The sequence below is a fragment of the Xyrauchen texanus genome, chromosome 50, assembly GCF_025860055.1.
Source record: "Xyrauchen texanus isolate HMW12.3.18 chromosome 50, RBS_HiC_50CHRs, whole genome shotgun sequence".
In the NCBI taxonomy this organism is placed as follows: domain Eukaryota; kingdom Metazoa; phylum Chordata; class Actinopteri; order Cypriniformes; family Catostomidae; genus Xyrauchen; species Xyrauchen texanus.
Genome location: NC_068325.1, coordinates 6,143,790 through 6,163,282, shown reverse-complemented (window position 1 = coordinate 6,163,282; position 19,493 = coordinate 6,143,790). Strand labels below are relative to the sequence as shown.

The 19,493-nt window shown below is 39.1% G+C and overlaps 1 protein-coding gene across 3 annotated transcripts in view; it reads right to left on the bottom strand.

Moving 5' to 3' along the window:
• The window catches only part of LOC127641204 (poly(rC)-binding protein 4-like), a 108,398-nt gene that overhangs the window by 19,659 nt on the left and 69,246 nt on the right, over positions 1–19,493 (bottom strand). For 2 of the 3 annotated variants that reach the window (XM_052124024.1, XM_052124026.1), the window contains exons 6-9: positions 13,874–14,005; positions 13,128–13,256; positions 11,917–11,991; positions 6,149–6,220 (exon numbers count right to left, since the gene is read on the bottom strand). In XM_052124024.1, coding sequence (XP_051979984.1) covers positions 6,149–6,220; positions 11,917–11,991; positions 13,128–13,256; positions 13,874–14,005 — 408 coding nt within the window. The remainder of the gene's footprint in view (positions 1–6,148; positions 6,221–11,916; positions 11,992–13,127; positions 13,257–13,873; positions 14,006–19,493) is intronic. The other variant, XM_052124025.1, reaches the window with a different exon arrangement.

The following is a 19,493-nucleotide window of genomic DNA, read 5'->3' as shown; positions in this document are numbered from 1 at the left end:
ACATTCCCAGAATATTGCAGGCAGGTTTTTCTGTGGCAACCTTAAAAGCGCTTATGCAGAACGTCCTCTAATGGTTATTTTTAGGTTTTATTTGTGTAATCATAAACTAACATTCCAAGAACATTGCAGGGAGGTTTTTGTGGGATAACCTTAAAATAACATACAGAAAGTTGTATAATGGTTATTATACAACTGGTTTGATTATTGAGGCTGAAAGACAACAATGAATTAAATGAGTGAATAGGCTAGATAACAGTAAATGGTATTTGAACGCATTTTAATGAACAGATGAGAAACACGTTCAAAATACACTGCCTTTATATTACTTATATAATATATTGTCTTAATATCTAATTGACTTAGTCGCTGTCTGATAGCGATACTGTATATGAACGTGCATTTTATCTGCGCGCCCTTCATTCAGCCACAGAAATGCATGCTTGTCACAGTTTGTAGCTGAGATGAGACGGGAGGCGATAGATCTAATCGCAGGCTTTTAATGAAGATGATGATAGTGATAGTAACACATGTAACAACAAACAGAACTGACAATGAGGGAACAAAACTAGAGGGTATTTATACAAACATGTGATGATGAGGGAATGGAGAACAGGTGAAGAATATGGGGAACAGATGGCAGTGATGAGGGCAGTGCAACATGGGAAATGTAGTTCATGGTAAACTGATGACAGAAGACAAAAACTATATTAAAATAAGAGTCCTTGAGAACATAATAGTGATATACTGTGACAGCGCTCTTTAGCAATTTAAAATTAACGGTCATTCGGAGACAGACTCACTGACTGACATTCTATCATTTTCCTCAATAAAAAAAATTGCTTCAAAATGTGAGGTGAACTATAGGCTAAATGTTATTTATTTGATACAGATTTGACTCTTCCAAATAAGTCTTTCAAAATGTGTTGTGGCTGATTTAAATGATTATATAATAATTATAAGTCATTATATTAAATAATAAATTTATCGATGGCTTGTCTGTTTATTGAGGTTGCAGCATGGTTGAAGAAAGTATCTAGAAATTGAGAGTTTAAGGAAACGTAGGGGAACCATTGTGTGCAACCTAAAACAAACATTCTATTTCAGTAAAGAACATTTTCCTGGAAAACCAAAAATGTACCTTAAAGCTCTGTTCTGGGATTGTTCCAGAAACCAAACGTTTTAAGTTGGGGAAACTTGCTAGATTAATAATAATAGGCTAATGGTCATGATGATGATGATGTAAACTTCATAAAGAGGCAATAGCTTAATATTAGATTACTATAGCATGTCCTTTAGCATGGTTGTTAACAATCACATTGACTGTCTGCTTCATTATAAGTGAACGCATGTGACTGGGCAAACAAAAGTAGCTGACTGTAAACGCATTTCTACACGCTGCTGTTATCAGGAGTGCACAAATCATCAACAAGCAGCAGATGAAGTGTTTTTTACCCTATTGTAATTCTGATCTTAATATATTTATACCACCTCTGAGCATTAAATAATCGATACGCATATTCATTGTAAATCATGTGATGTTTCAGATGCTCCGTTTATTCACGTCAAGAAAAAAATGGCATGTTCCCCTTCTGTCACTCACTCGATGTTGTGATGAGCCCCAAACACCTCTGATCTTTGAGAAAAGGCCAATGGGAATTGGAGAGTGGAATTTGCATGCCACCATAAAAGGAGCTGGAATGCAACCACTCATTCAGGTTTTTTCTTCGGAGTCGTTGTGTTCAGTGAGCTGAATTACTTTGCCAATCCATTCACCTCTGAATCCAGTGAAGCTGTTGGATTTACGGAGCCATTTCTGTGGTTTCTCCCCCTCTTGCACCACCGTTGTGCAGAGAACGCCCCTGGGTGTTTCAGCAGCTAAAAGAATATATATTCTTCCTCTAAAATAATATATTTCCTTCTAAAAGAGTGGCATCTGAGGTGTCTTTTTCAAGATGCTTTTTCATTTGTGTATTATTCCTGGTTGCGGTCGCTATCTCTCCGCTTCTGACGGCCATGATCACTGTCTCACGTGTCTGAGCACTACCCATGTGGAGACGTCGTTCGTGGATGGTTCATGTCCTCATTGCGAGAACATGACCATGGCAACGTTGTGGTCACGGCTTTCTTTCGTCAGAGGGAAAGCCACCCCAGCGTCTCCCTGCCTCGGTCCTTCTACCTACGGGTATGAGGCAGAGTTGGTTAGCACGGTGAGTTTTCAGAGAGGTCTACGTGTGCTATCTATCTAACATGCGTTAGTTACATGCAGGTAACCCCATGTGGTGTATTTTCCGCAAAATGGTTTACCCATTGGTAAACCACATCTTCCCTGGGAAGAGGTCACTCTGCCCCAGGTCACCATGTTTGTATGACTCCTCCCCACCCAGGTAGGACCTGCCATGGGATACGTTCCACATGACGTGCTTCTGACAAGGTTTGGTAAGACCATGTGACGTATTTCCACTGAACTGCCCCCCTTTCCAGGTGGGGTGTGGTCTCCACGGTGTCCTCCCCTTCGGAGGGACACCCCCCAACGAAGGACCCTATATGGCCCCCAGTTGAACGATTTCATTCCTTTTGGCGAGAAAAAAGAGAAGAGGCCACAGATGGGTCAGCCAGTCCTTATTGTTTGGTCAGTCGACTTGTCCCCAAGGTGCAGGGGACCGTTTGATGCCTGTAAGGGCATTGGGGGAGGTTATGTGATGGCTGGGTGCGCTGGCTACGAGGCACACAGACATCTTCCCATCTCGCATCGTCAGTCCACGTAACACAGTTGGTTTAGTCGTGGCGTTTTGTATTGAGACCCCTAGTGTGACAGAGGAGGAACATCTGGGTTACTGTTGTAACTGTGTCCCTCCTGCCACAATACTGAACTACCCGCTGAAATGGCCAGGACCTTGTCTCGGCTCCTCAGCACAAACCTGAATGAGTGGTTGCATTCCAGCTCCTTTTATACCCGTATGTCCGGGGGAGTGGCATCCAAATTCCACTCGCCAATTCCCATTGGCCTTTGCTCAAAGATCAGAGGTGTTTGGGGCTCCGAAGTGTAACCCCTAGTGTCACTTCATCGACACAACGTCTTGTTCCCTCCATCAGGTAAAGGAGGTTACGACAGTAACGTTTTTTATTATACTAAATTATGATAAAACAACTATACACCTTCCAAGTGGAACCATACTTGAATGAATGGGAAACAAAAAGTAGGAAAGCTAATTCTTAATTCTTTTCAAAATGAAACTAGGCCTGTTTGTTTATGGAAGATGGACTTCATATTTACAGTTATAGTGAGTCTTTATAATGCGTAGAATGACTTTTGTTTTACCTGGTGAAAATATATCTCTATTACAAAGGAAAGCATTTCATAAACTGTTTTGTAAATGCTTACTTGGTTGTATTGTCCAAGAGCATGATTTTTCATTGTCTAGTTCACAGTGCTCCTCTTACATGCACTGCTGATGATTCAAGTGGTGTGCTATAACGTGCATACTCAAGAAAATTGGGGGTGGAGTTTAAGAGGGCAATTCAAAATAAACAAATGCTGCCCCTTTTTGTTGAATTCTATTTTTAATATTAAATATTCGATGTCTGATAATATTATAGACATTATTCTGAATATACTGTGTATATATATATATATATATATATACACACACACACACACACAGGGTAGGGGAGTAACAGATGACATATGACAGGATTACATATTTAAAATACAAAATATAAATAACTAAATTCCACTACAGTTACAATTTAAATCCTTAGTAATTAGAATACAGTTACATTCAAAAAGTATTTTGATTACTAAAGAGATTATTTAGCATTTTATTGTCATTTGTTTCATTTAATATTTAGTCCTTTCAGATGGAAAACATTTATACATATAAATGATGCAATCCGAAGTGCATTTGAACAGTGGTGAAACACTTTCTTATGATGTGTTACATTCATTCGAGCAGACAGAGAAGTAAGTTTGAAGTAAGTTTGGAGCAGATGAAATAGAAATAACCCTTGTGTGAATTGTCAGCTTTACGCTAAGCTAAAATGCTATTTCTAGCCATTTTACATGCACATGTTACCAGACACGATCATATATTTTATCAAGAAAATTCACATTGGATCATCATTTCTTTTTTTAGTAATACCTTTGATATTAAGGGCACAATTCTTGATAATAACTATTGTATTGTTTTCCTGTAAAATATCTAAAAATCCATGAATCAAAACAATTTGATCTATCTTGTTTTAGAAACAACACTGCATAAGATATTTGGGTTTTTCAGAGAATGTATTTTTAACATGTGTATTTTGTCTTACTGTACTGACAGAGTTTTTATAGTCAAAACAAGTGAAATATCTACCAGTACTGAAGAAGTAATCCAAAGTATTTAGAATATGTTACTGACCTTGAGTAATCTAATGGAATATGTTACAGATGACATTTTAAAGCATGTATTCTGTAATCTGTAGTGGAATACATTTCAAAAGTAACCCTCCAAACACTATATATATATATGGCATGTGGGGTGGCCATTGTTTTTTTCCACCCCCCTTGGAGGCGCCACTGCTTTATTCTCGTAATGTTGAATTTATTCTCAAAATAGTACCATCACTGACATATATGTCGTGATATTTTTTAGATTAAATGTAATGGTTGTTAAATCAAGAACTAGTCATTTTCAACATGTTTCTACATATAATATATTCCATTTATGTATATACATAGATTATACATAAATTATACATATAATTGATCTCATTGGCAAATTACTTTTCTTGTTTTAAGCACAATCCTCACAAAGTTTTGTTAAAATGTCTTTGCAAATAAGTTTTAAAATCTAAGGATTATACTTCTCAAGTAAGTTTTAAGGAAGTTTCGTTTTTTTTTTTTTTTTTACTGTAAAACAAAAATATAAGAAAGGAAATTATTTTGTGTAAGAATTGGAAGGGGGAACTAAAAGGTAGCAAAAAAGAAGGCAGAGCTTCCTTTTTTTAAAAGATTTCTTAATTATTTCTTTCCTTTCGTTGAGCTCAGCACGCTCGTAAATAATGTAAAAAAAACATTAACCATCTATCTAAGGCACTTAACATTGTGTAATCCTCAAACACACACACACACACATATGTGGGGCCTTCATTAGCAAGAGCTGCCATGATGCTGTCAGTGCCCTGGCAGACAGCATTTATTTCTGCTCGTTTAAGAGAATGCCAGTGCTCCGGCCTTCCCCCTCATTCCTAAAATTCTTGCAGTCAAGCAACGTGTGTGCATGAGTGTGTATTGTCACATGGTGCCGTTTTTAGCTCTGAGATTAGAACATCAGTCAGAGAATACTGAGACTTGAAGGGATATTTCACACAAAAATGAATTCTGTCATTCCAAACCAGTATACTTTTCTTTCTCCATGGAACACAAAAGGAGATGTTTTGAAGAATGTTCACATTCAAACCTCATACAAATAAATACACTATCAGTGTCTTGGTGTCTACAGGCCATGATAAACATTCCCTCACCAGCATGTTGAACTGCTTTCTGAGGTATGGGTGGTATGATGTTATCAGCCCAGTTGAACTATTACTGTTAGTCTTCAAAGCATGACATATTTACATACGTTGATAATTGTAAACCCAAAATATCTCAATGTCTTCCAGATCTAACACACACATCAAATACACATGAGTTTATGGTTTTGTTGGTGTAAAATTAAAGCTAATTAAAAAAGAAAGAAAAAAAGCAATCCCTGCAACATGTCCCACCTATGTATTCACAGAAAAAGAAACTGCTCGTCAAGCAATTTCATGGCATTTTTCATCATTTGATAAATGTGTATGGGATACACCGTTAATCTAATCCATTTACAGATCACAAACCATTACAAAACAAGTCAAATGTCTCAACAAAAATCAATACAATTTCAAGGGGTTGGATGTAAAGCCATGCGCAAATGGAACGTCAACTAAAAAAGCAAAACATCTCAAGTCAACATGAATTGCTATATTGTCTAGCTCCCTTGCTCAAGTGGGGAGGACACTGGCTGCAACATGCGGCAAGAGAAGAACAGAGATCCCACCTCCATGCAGGGGTGGAAGAGGCAAATAAAGAAAGATTGGGAAGCATGTCTTCCTGTATTAGCCGTCATGGATAAATTATACTCACTTGTTGCAGATCCAGCCCTCCCTGAGCCACTGAGAAAAGCGGGTGAGACGCAAACTCGGATGTTTCGAAAACCTTAAAAAGGCAAATAGGGGACAGAGACACAAACCAAGGCTTCATTCGCATGTCATCAATATTGTAAATATTCATTTTTAGCATTTGTATTAGCACAAGTATTGTTGTTATTGCTGTCATAGAGAGCAACAGTGACCGCCATTTTTTCAGCAGCATTGGTTCTGGAAGGATTTTCTCTGTTCGTTCTCTGAGTTAAGTCTTGAACAAAACCAACCAGCTCTGAGATTAATTACAATCTTTGTTTAGAAGAAAAACAATGTTTGAAAATCAGACTCAATTCCCATTTCATTTGACTCTTCTCAACTTCTCTGATTGGTCGAGTTCTCTTCAGGATTATGGGTAATGTAATTTTCATCAAGAATTTAATAATTAAACATATATATTATATTGTATATTAATCTACAGAACCATCTCAGATCCAGTTCAAGCTCTGTCTTGAAAGTTATATGTGTAATCGTTAAAAAAATATATATTTTTCACTATGGAGAAAATGTATGGGATTTTATTTCCAGAATCCTATTGTTGAGCTCTGTTGCCATTAAGTGTGATTTGAATTTGTTAATTGGAATAAATATGTTCTCTGAAATGGAGCAATGAACATTAATTGAATTATAAGACATTAATCTTGCTCTTTTCATGAGCAACTGCTAAATGTATCAAACAGACACTGTTTCATTAATGCGCAAGTCAACGTTTCTGCCACTTCGATAAATTACACCATTGGCGAATGACTCCAAAGCACTTTTAATAGTGAGGAATATTCATGAGTCTGAGTGATCTTAATGCTATTGTTGTTCATGCATACGTGTGCTAATAATGAATAGCCATGTCAACATGAATAAACATTGTGTTCACTTTACTCTCTTCTGGAGATGTGTTAGAGAATTACATGAAGTGAATAATGGGACAAACAGATGGATAAATGAGTGAAACAATAGACCTTAGTCAGGATAGATGCCATAATTAATTTGACACTAACAAAAACAAGGCTATGAGGAATAGTCCTACAATGTCCAATGGATATTTAAATCAATGTGACTATTTACACATGAATTTATTCTGCATGTGCTTACTGAGTGATGCCTATTATGTCATACTGTTATGTACCTGGGTGTCAATCCTTCAACTGTAAAAACATTGGAAAATACGTCTTACTTAAATGTAATTAAAGAACATTTTGGTAAAACAGTGCAACATAATCAGCCTGGAGCAGAATTAATTTCTAAACTAAACTAGAACATAACCAACATAAATTATTGGTAAAACCATTCTTACATACATTGTCACATTGAACTGAATGTAACAATTAGCGTAAGAATAGTGTGGCAATCGATTTCATGTAACATAAGCAGAATGAATTTCTGAGTGAATCATTCGGAAAACCATTTGTCACATTGAACTGACTGTGAGACTTGTAAGAATGGTCTAACAAACAATTTAATGAAACACGAGCAGAACAAATGTATATGTAAATCGCTCGTAAAGCCATTCTTATGTAAGTTGTTGTGTTCAGTTCACCTCAACAACATAAGAATAGATTTACGATTTTAGCTATTTTTTCGATTTCTAAGATTTTCGGTGTAAACGGTTTGGAAAACGTAATGGTGACGTAATGGAAAACGTAAAATTGGAGCCTAGCGTACCTCTGAACTTGAGAAAAGGCCAATGAGAAATTGACAGACAGAATTTGCATGTCCCGCCCCCGGAAATACGGGTATAAAGGGAAGTGGGCGTGAGTCTGTTAGTCAGGTTTTTGCACTGAGGAGTCGAGAATAAGGTACGGCCATTTACAGTGGTAGGTCTAGTGTCATGGTAAGGGGGACACAACGTCTCGTTCCCTCAATCAGGAAACGGAGGTTACAACAGTAACCATGCTGTGCCCCTTCTGACGATGTGTCAAATGTAGTGACACAAGGGGTCCCATTTAAAAACACCATGCAATAGACCGTGTTACGTGAACTGCTGACACAGGTGCAAGCAAACTACTGCATGCTAGAAGCAACTGTATCGGCCACACGTAACCCTCCCCAGCACCCCCAGAAATATGTGCCATATACAGACCGTAGGTTCCCAGCACCCCTAAGGGGGGAACAGGCGACTTGACTATTATGGGGGAAAGCCGGCCAGCTGCTGCCTTTTCTCTCTCTATGTTTCTCATCATAGAGCATAAAGCGGCTAGGGCTATATTAAAGCTATGAAATGCAACGGGGAAAGCGATCTTTTCAGTTCCTATTCTTTCAGGGGGAAAAGACCCTGCAGAGACCACATCCTGCCTAGACTGGGGGGAGGTAACATGTGGCCAATACATCACATGGGTTGTCAAGCCACACATGGAAGTGGTGCATGGCAGGTCCTACCTGGTAAGGGAGTAGCGCTACAAACACAGCGACCGGGGGTAGAGGGACTGCCCAAGGGCGGCTCATAGTGGGTCTGGTCGCAAATTCCTCGGCTGAATTTGCAGGCCAGAAGGCTAGGGAGGAAGAACATCCAGGAAGCGAGAGCTTAGTGGCTAACCTGGGATACAGAGAGCGCACTGGATCACTTTAGTGAAGGACACTAAGTGCAAGCGGAACACGCGTTTGGCTGTTCCGTATTACCGAGTTCTACCAGCTCGGACCTGACAAAACACAGGATGAGACCGACTCAACCCTGAGATTTTAGAATCTCACAAAGGTATTGGGTGTTGTCCAGCCCGCTGCTCTGCAGATGTCTGCTTAGGGGGGTGCCGTTGGCCAGTGCCCACGAGGATGCCACGCTTCTCGTCGAGTGTGCTCGAACCCAAAAAGGGGCAGGAACGGCCTAAGTCTGGAAAGCAAAGGAAATGGCATTGACGACCCAGCAGGCAGCCTCAGTTTGGAGATAGCATTCCCTTTCCGCTGAAACAGACAAAGAGCTGCTCAGAACATCTAAAGCTCTACGTGCGGTCCTAATTGATACGCAAAGCACGTACCGGACACAGCAACGAAAGGGCTGGGTCTGCCTCCTCCCAGGGCAGCGCTTGCAGGTTCACAACCTGGTCCTTGCAAGGGGTTGTAGTAACCTTGGGCACATAGCCCGATCGAGGCCTCAGGATAATGTGAGAATGTGCCAGACCGAACTCCAGGGAGGTGTAGCTGACAGAATGCTTGCAGGTCCCCAACCCTCTTGATGGAGGCTAACGCGATCAGGAGAGCCGTCTTCAAGGAGAGGGCCTTGAGCTCAACTGAGTCAAGTGCCTCAAAGGGGGGTCTCTGAAGGCCCAAGAGGACCACTGAGAGATCCCAGGAGGGGAACAGGCTTGGCCGGGGAGGATTCAGCCTCTGGGCGCATCTAAGGAACCTGATAATCAAGTCTTGCTTACCCAAGGACTTGCCGTCCACTGCGTCGTGGTGGGCCATGATAGCGGATGAGAAAGCCGCTGGTAACGCGCCATAGATCCAACAGCAATGCTCTGATAGAGGTGAGTGGAATAGTAGTGAGACTCAGCTTGCTGCTGCACAACCGCTCGGCTCCGGAGAAAAAAAAATGACTGACAAACGCACACCCACTTCCCTTTATACCCGTATGTCCGGGGGCGGTACATGCAAATTCTGTCTGCCAATATCTCATTGGCCTTTTCTCAAGTTCAGAGCTATGCGAGGCTCTCAAGAAAGACCCCTTGTGTCACTACATTCGACACAAAGTCCAGTGAGTGACAGAAGGGGAACCATTATTACATGAATTGCCGCATTAACGTGAATGCATAAATTGCGTATGAATTGTGTAATTAATGCTTTTTTGAAAAAAGCAGAACAAATTTTCCATAAATCTTCATAAAGTATGTTTATGTTGTCGGATTCAATATGGCAGTTTATGTAAGACTGTTTTTAAAAATGATTTACATGAATTGACTATACTTCTATATTTTTTTTTGTTCTGTGTGAAATTAAATATGCCATCTACAATAAGTATTATAAAAATGTAAACTAATAAATGGGGCTAAATTGTAATCAGTTGGTCCATAGATGACACGTTTATCCATTGCAAGCTACAAAATCACTTTGTAAGACTGAGGTTTGCAATACTTGATACAACATTGTTTTTAGTCTATGACATCAATGAGAATAGACACAACAAACAAGCATCAAGAATATTTAGTAAAACACAGACCGCCCCACTACCAGCACTTATTTATTGAAGGACAGACTCGCTTTATTAAAGGAAATAGAGGGAGTGTGTTGTCAGATTTATGAAGCCGTGAAGCTGTACAATATTAGGAGTCAGCTGAATATCAATGATTTCAGCACACACAGCATGTTTACAGGTGGGTTTTATGCTTTTGTAGATGTTAATTGTATCTGCTCTGTCCCAGCAATGATAACTAGGGATGAATCTGGATTACATTTGAATCTGGATTTCAGCTTTAATCATACTACACACAAATCTGATTTGGTTTTTAAAACTTACATTTTATTTAGGACTAACTGTCCACTCTGTCATTTAGCAAGTGATGAAATCTGACATGTTTGTTCAGACAGTGTAGTCAATATTTGGTATATCTACATATTTTCCCATAGTAATTATTTAAATGTCAGAAAAACAGCAAGAGACACAAAAGTGTTGAAGCCATTGTGAAAATAGATGACAGACAATGGATGAACGATGGAAATGTCTATCACAATTTCTCACAACTCACAAGGTACATGAGACAGCATAAGTGACAGCATTTAAGCATATACATCATTGATCAGCCACAACATTAAAACCACCTGCCTAATATTGTGTACAGTGGGTCCCCCTTGTGCAACCAAATTAGCACCAACCCGCATCTCAGAATAGCATTCTGAGATAATATTAATATCACTACAATTGTACAGAGTGGTTATCTGAGTTACTGTTGAGCAAAAGCATTTATATTCGGTTCAGACACTTTGAGCACAGTACATACGTGTTGTGTCCCAAATAACCGAAATCCGAGACACATTCTGCTGATTTGAAATATGTCCTTTGGTAGTAATCTTGACCAATTGTTTTGGAGATTTTAGTCTTTCTCCATTCAAGTAGATAGGAGCTGCACTTTTATGCTGCTTGTATTCATAGAAAATAGCTCCCTTGGAAAGTTCCCAAAATGGCAGCTATGTTTACTGACTTGCCTAGAAAGGGAGCTTTAAAAACATAAATTTTTTATAACATTTGATGTAGATATACTGCACATTGACTACAAATGTCTGAACAAATGGATCTGATTTCATCACTTTCAAACAATCTGTCCTACAAAATCGGATTTTAAAAATAAATCGGATTTGTGTGCAGTGTGATCAAGGCCACAAATATAATCTACAGAAGTATGCAAACGCAGATTTGAATGCTTGGCCAGTGCAATGTTAGCACTGGGTCCCATTGTACATACTTTGTGTGCGTTCTTGTGTTGCTTTACCATTAACAAACCTCAGGATTGAAGGGGCAATAGAGCTACCTTCAAATGGCTGTGCCATTTAAACAAATGCACTATTATTGAGGTAATGTGCTAGTAACAAACATTACACGAATGCCCACTATAGTGCCCCTTGTGGCAATGCTGAGAATGCAATGAATATATTTATTATGGTATTTGAAAACAGCAATGTTCGAAATCAAGTTTGGTTTGGCTAGAAGCGTTTGTGTAAACATATTTGCATAAAATATGATTTAGGTCTTAATAATTGTTGTTGTTAGGAGAAAAGGTGCCATGTTTTTACCTGATTTCCAGCTAGAAGAACTGTTCCTGGAGCAGGGCTTGGGCGGTACGGAATTGTAGCACCCTTTGGAGGGGACTGTAAACATAAAGTGGAGCAAATATACATTTTGACTTAGGACCTTAAACATTCAACCTCACTGTGACATCATATTCGGCTCATTTAGCAAAAGAATGTGTTGAAACGCTGACACAAATGCAACATGTTTATCAGTCAGCTCTTAATGGGATCTTTTAAAAGCATACCATTATCCTCTCACAGGAAGTCATTAGGCTGCATTATTTCAGAATGCTATTGAGAGCATTAATGCTTGCTCATAATATGGAAAACTTGCGATGAAATCCAGAAGGGTTTCAAAACTCATGCACACCAAAAATAAACTTTGTAAGGCATTGGGTCAAAAAAAAACCCGATACTATCAAAATTATACAACCACTTACTCACTGCTCCAAAACTAATTTTAATCCAAAACCATGTGGCTAGCATTTCAACTCATGTAACGAGTCTTCAAAACTAAAATATGCGGCAAGTTTGTCAGAAATCTAGATTTTTTGTAAGAGCAGTAATTGAATTGCAATTGAATGCAATCTAACAATAAAACTAAAATCTCAAGAGGCCTCATCAGGGCTGACGTTATGGGGAAAAAACAACCCAGCGAAGCACATCCCCCACGATTGCTCAACCAAACATAAATAATCTGTTTGAATATTTATCGGGTGACTTTGCATAATTTGCATCCTGGAGCAGTCCTCTGACTGAGGACTCTAAAATGGGGCATGTAGCTGTCAACAATCGGCCCACTCTTCCAGCCCTTTAACAATGAAACAAGAATAAACAGGATGCATGCAGTACAATTACACTGCTTAAAAAGTAAAGTTGTTTTCTTAAACCATTTGTGCGCAAAGAAAACCCTTTGAGAGCAATCCATTTAGCACTTTTCGAGATCTGACAGCATTTGTCATAATTCATCATAACTGAAATCATTTTTAATGTATTTGTCTGAAATGTTTACATACATTCAGACTGAACCTTACTAAAATCTTAAACCGAAAGATAATTTGCTGTATTTGATAAATGGTAGCCATTGAAGTCTTGCTGATAAAGAATCTCACACATGTCTTCCACATCAGTTTTCAAGGCCAGTTGATGCATACAAATGCTGTTATTGAAGCCAAATGGACCTGTTATTGTCAATAGCTGTAGAGTGTAATTACCTCCAGTATTACAGTGCAGATGAGTTTGACACACTGTATGATGGCGTCCTGGTTGCCAGATATCGTCACTCCTCTCTCTGTGGAGTTAGGGAGCAGATCTCCTGCCACCTGTACCTGAGCCCCTGTTTTCTACACAGCAAAGAACAGACCATAATAACACATGTTTACCTAGAATCAAATTGGGAAACAATCAGAGGCTTTTTTTTTTAAATAAAGGCCATTAAAATACTAAGGCCTAACCCATATCCAATCAAAAATGCATTCTTAGAATAAATAATAATACTACATTTATACTCAAGAAGCACAGAGTTTCTGTAAAAATTCCTAATATCTCAAATTTGCTACAACAACTCCCATGAAGCAAAAAGAGGGGGATAAAACACTGTGAGTTCTGCTGTGTTTACTCGCCACTGCTAACATGAAAACTTCCAACAACCCAACAAACTCACTCCCTTTCGAAGCTAACTTTTGTGCTTTGATTAGCTTAACGTACTTGCTATTCCCCCAACTCTAACCATCCCCACCATCCTAATGCATTAGCAAACACTCCAAATTTAGCATTGCGGACCATTCAACATTACCTCATACCATCCTGACAGCCCAGAGACCATAAATGTAAAATAAATGGGCTTTTACTGGCATCAAAACCATGAAATATGCAACAGAGCAAGCATTCCTAACATAGATGTCCTCTGGGGGAGGAGGGAAAGATAGGAAAATGGAAAGTCCATTATATTGGCACTCACCTCTCTGATCTCTTTGATTTTGGAGCCGCCCTTGCCGATGAGAGAACCACACTGGCTGGCCGGTATAACCAATCGCAGCGTGACTGGAGGCTTACTGGTGACTGTTCCGTTCGCCACAAGAGCAGCCAAATCCTTGAAGGCCAAACACAGAACATGGACGTGTTAAATTGACACTTCAGAAGCAGCAATTATGGTATTCTTCGAAGAGTTCAGATTTTCATTTGGAGTGGTATAATATAGTGGTAAAAGTTCTGGTAACCAGAACTCTGTAGAATCTATGTGCTATCACCATTGTTCCCTTGAGTAAGACAACCCCACTCAACCTGAAAACAATAATCAGCACTTAATTACATTTGGATTAAATTCAATAAACATTTTCAGCTTGTTTTTCTACAAGTTTTCTGTATAACATTCATAGAGATTGACACGCTTTTATTTGATATAACTGTGGTTCATTAAAAGTAAAATGTCCGGACATGTTGTGGTAATTAGAATTGGGGGGTAAAATGTGCTATATATAGTCAATATACCGGTAGTCCTAATTTTCTTTATCCTGTCAAAATGAACATGTAAATGCATATGATTAATTTTAAATGTTTAACTGTTTAATTTTCCTTTACTTGAATTTTAGTGCATTCCTTTACATTATTTATACTATAAAAGCTTTGTTTGGAAAATGTTAATAATACAATATTTAGGGGGCCTGGGTAGCTCAGCAAGTAAAGACACTAACTACCACACCAGGAGTCGCAAGTTCAAATCCAGGGCATGATGAGTGACTCCAGTCAGGCTTCCTAAGCAACCAATTGGCACGGTTGCTAGGGTGGGTAGAGTCACATTGGGTTAAGCCTCCATGCGTGCTAGGTCTCCGCGGTAACGCACTCAACAAGCCACGTGATTAAATGCGTGGATTGACAGTTTTAGACGTGGATGGAACTGAGATTCGTCCTCCGCCAACCGGATTGATGCAAGTCACTACGCCACCACGAGCGCATTGGGAATTGGGCATTTAAATAAAAATAATAATACAATATGTAACAATAATGTGTTCTTTACTAACAAGAAAATAAAAGCATTTAAACAGGAAAAGTATATTTAGAGTAAATTTTCAGTACAGTCAAAATTTGTGATTGTTAAATTAAATATCATGCGATTACAAGTATATATATATATATATATATATATATATATATATATATATATATATATACACACACTCACCTAAAGGATTATTAGGAACACCATACTAATACTGTGTTTGACCCCTTTAGCCTTCAGAACTGCCTTAATTCTACGTGGCATTGATTCAACAAGGTGCTGAAAGCATTCTTTAGAAATGTTGGCCCATATTGATAGGATAGCATCTTGCAGTTGATGGAGATTTGTGGGATGCACATCCAGGGCACGAAGCTCCGTTCCACCACATCCCAAAGATGCTTTATTGGGTTGAGATCTGGTGACTGTGGGGGCCATTTTAGTACAGTGAACTCATTGTCATGTTCAAGAAACCAATTTGAAATGATTCGAGCTTTGTGACATGGTGCATTATCCTGCTGGAAGTAGCCATCAGAGGATGGGTACATGGTGGCCATAAAGGGATGGACATGGTCAGAAACAATGCTCAGGTAGGCCGTGGAATTTAAGCGATGCCCAATTGGCACTAAGGGGCCTAAAGTGTGCCAAGAAAACATCCCCACACCATTACACCACCACCACCAGCCTGCACAGTGGTAACAAGGCATGATGGATCCATGTTCTCATTCTGTTTACGCCAAATTCTGACTCTACCATCTGAATGTCTCAACAGAAATCGAGACTCATCAGACCAGGCAACATTTTTCCAGTCTTCAACTGTCCAATTTTGGTGAGCTCTTGCAAATTGTAGCCTCTTTTTCCTATTTGTAGTGGAGATGAGTGGTACCCGGTGGGGTCTTCTGCTGTTGTAGCCCATCCGCCTCAAGGTTGTGCCTGTTGTGGCTTCACAAATGCTTTGCTGCATACCTCGGTTGTAGCGAGTGGTTATTTCAGGCAAAGTTGCTCTTCTATCAGCTTGAATCAGTCGGCCCATTCTCCTATGACCTCTAGCATCAACAAGGCATTTTCAGCCCACAGGACTGCCGCATACTGGATGTTTTTCCTTTTCACACCATTCTTTGTAAACCCTAGAAATGGTTGTGCGTGAAAATCCCAGTAACTGAGCAGATTGTGAAATACTCAGACCGGCCCGTCTGGCACCAACAACCATGCCACGCTCAAAATTGCTTAAATCACCTTTCTTTCCCATTCTGACATTCAGTTTGGAGTTCAGGAGATTGTCTTGACCAGGACCACACCCCTAAATGCATTGAAGCAACTGCCATGTGATTGGTTGATTAGATAATTGCATTAATGAGAAATTGAACAGGTGTTCCTAATAATCCTTTAGGTGAGTGTATATATGGGCTGATGGGCTGGTTTTAGTACTTCTGTAACTGCTGATCTCCTGGGATTTTCACGCACAACAGTCTAGAGTTTACTTAGAATGATGAGAGAGGTCAGACTTGATCGGACTGACAAAGTGTACGGTAACTCAGAAAATTGCTCTGTACAATTGTAGTGAGAAGAACAGCATCTCAGAATGCTATTCTAAGATGAGGGTTGGCACTGATTTTCCGGCATGAGGGGGACCTACACAATATTAGGCAGGTGGTATTAATGTTGTGGCTGATCAGTGTATATATATATATATACATATATATATATATATATATATATATATATATATATATATTATACAGTATACTGTATATATATATATATATATATATATATATATATATATATATATATATATATATATATATATATATATATATATTATACAGCTCTGGAAAAAAATAAGTCACCACTGCATCAGTTCTAATCAGATCATCACCAATCCTCTACCAAAGTTCACAGTGGGTGTGATACATTATGGCTTGAAGGCCTCTCCAGGTCTCTGTCTGACCATTAGATGACCAGGTGGAGGATCGGTGATGATCTGGGGGTGCTTCAGCAAGGTTGGAATTGGGCAGATTCATCTTTGTGAAGGACGCATGACTCAAGCAACGTACAAGGTTATCCAGGAAGAAATCCTGGACTTGCTTCCTTCTGCTCTGACAATGTTCCCCAACTTTGAGGACTGGTTTTTCCAGCAGGAAAATGCTACATACCACACAGCAAGATCAATCAAGGTGTGGATGGAGGACCACCGGATCAAGACCTTGTCATGACTAGCCCAATCTCCAGACCTGAACCCCATTAAAAACCTCTGGAATACTCTGGATACTACTAGACTACAGCTGGGAAGCTTCAGCATTAAGGCTTATCAAAGCTGAGAGACACAACAGATGAAGTGATCACACATGCTTATCTACCAGTGTCCGCATTGGGAGAAGAACTCAGGTGTAAACAACATTCAACAAGGCGGAGGAGAGAAACTAACCGGCTACTCAGGGAAGACCCTGCTCAGATGGCTATTTTTCTTAAAATGATCTTCAGCAAGCTAACTAACACTAAAGATGATGAATAGAGTTAAAGAGAGCTCTATAGCTTTACTGTTACTTTCTGCTTATGAAGGGCGACAGGTGCAATAATCGCTCAGTTTCTCTCTTTCTCTCTATAAAACACGTACACACACACATCCTTCTTTCTCCAGTAACTTGTTAGAAACAGCCCAAGCTGCCGTTAATAGTTCTAAAATGACGTTTTTGAATTAGTAATGTTGGATTGGACGCATCTTTTGAACTAGCAATGGCAAATCTTAGACCATGGCGTATGTAGTTATTAGTTCCATGCACAAATGCTTAGTTTTTCCTCATTGTTTTTTTTTACTTGTTTGTTGAACTGTTGTATGTAAGCAATATCACTCTCGCAAACGTGAGGTATGGCTCTAAATCGGCACGATGTAAAATCAGCTGATGTAGAGACATACAGCACTCTTGCTTGTGCGATACTGCTTAAATATATAAATAGAATCATACGTGAGAATCACCCGACCACACGTGGCTATGCTAGACTATTATCCTTTCACTGTATTGCTTCTGCTAAGTGACAACTTACTTACTGATTATATGATCAAAACACATTTTCCTATTAGCGTTGGCCTTTTCCAACAGAAAACAAAGCAGTAAACTGTTCTGCTCTATACCTCAGTAATGCAAGAGGTGCTTCTTTGTTCTGACTTGACAGGTAAGAAACCTGGGCCAAAACCTACGCAGATATGTCTCATTGCTGACAGAATAGTGTTAAGCACAAAGCCCAACAGGACGATATGCCAGACTATAAACAGGGAACAACATGGTTTAACAAGACTCTGAGGTACATTCCTGAGTAAATTTAATGATTCTCATTTAAATGATGTCCTCATATTTCCAAGGATTGTCAAAAACGTTCTTTGTTCTGAGGTTTAAAAATGCAACTTGTGCACCATTGACCCTTTTGGCTTTTTTTGCAATCTGATGAAATCCTTTATACCAAAGCCACACTAATCAATGTCCCTATTCAGAGTTTGCTGATCGATGCGCCTCACTAACAAAATGTTACAGTCGCATCGCAGTTAAAGACGCCAATTGATTTTTATGACCGAATTAAACAATATTTACCCACCTGTCAAGCTCAGTTGTCTCTATCAAGGTATGACGTGTACTTACAGTGTGTATCATTTTAAAAAATGCTAATAATTACTTCTAATAAAGACATTTTTCAGCAGTCTGGTGTACTTTTGGTGAATCTCGAAAAAAGTGTCATGTCAGCAGAAGAGGACATCTTGTGTTCCATCCTCATAGTCCTGCTAAGAGAAATCAGCTTCAATGTCCATTATTCACACTGTGCAATTTCACAGGCTTTTTCTTTAATTAAACCACGTAATAAATATCAGACTGAATCGTGGCCCACCGTTGCAGCAATCAATTAGGAGGTAGCAGGAATCTTGCGGTGTTTGAAATGTAAATAGTGTGTGCTGTCTGCCTGACAATCAACCCAGCCCTCAGCTACGTGAGCTGAATGAATGCAGCTCAAGTGGTATTTCTGAAAGTAGCACTTGTGTTTTTCCTCTGTTTAGTGTTCTATCAGCACTGGAGGTTTGGAAGATGCTGTTGTTGTCTTCTTTCAACATTTCACCCTGATATTCTCAAGAGAAAGAATGCAAGGTGGAAAAGAGAAAATCGCGTATATGTTTTAGCCGATGTTATGATGTTTCAGAAAAAAAGGGAAGAAATATTCAAATGTCTGATTTCAATTATATTCTCTATTTCACACGCTTCACAGCATTTTTGTAGGGTTTTCTCAATGGAATAATAGTAATACTAGGCTTTTTCTGAAAACCTGAAACTAAAACACATTTTTATGACCCCAAAACTAACTCAGATAAAAAGAATAATAAAACATTGTAGCTAGCCAGTTAGACTCCACCTACCACAAAGTTTGTGTGTATCGAAGCGTCTCGTTTCACTGCTGCATTCCAAGCATCCATATGTCTTCTATTTTTTCTAAAACACTTTCATTTTTGGCAGTTCAAGGCATCCAGGTAGTATCCAGCCATCAAACAAAATGGTCCAAATTTTAATGTTGACATTTTATGACCATCATGTTACCAATACGA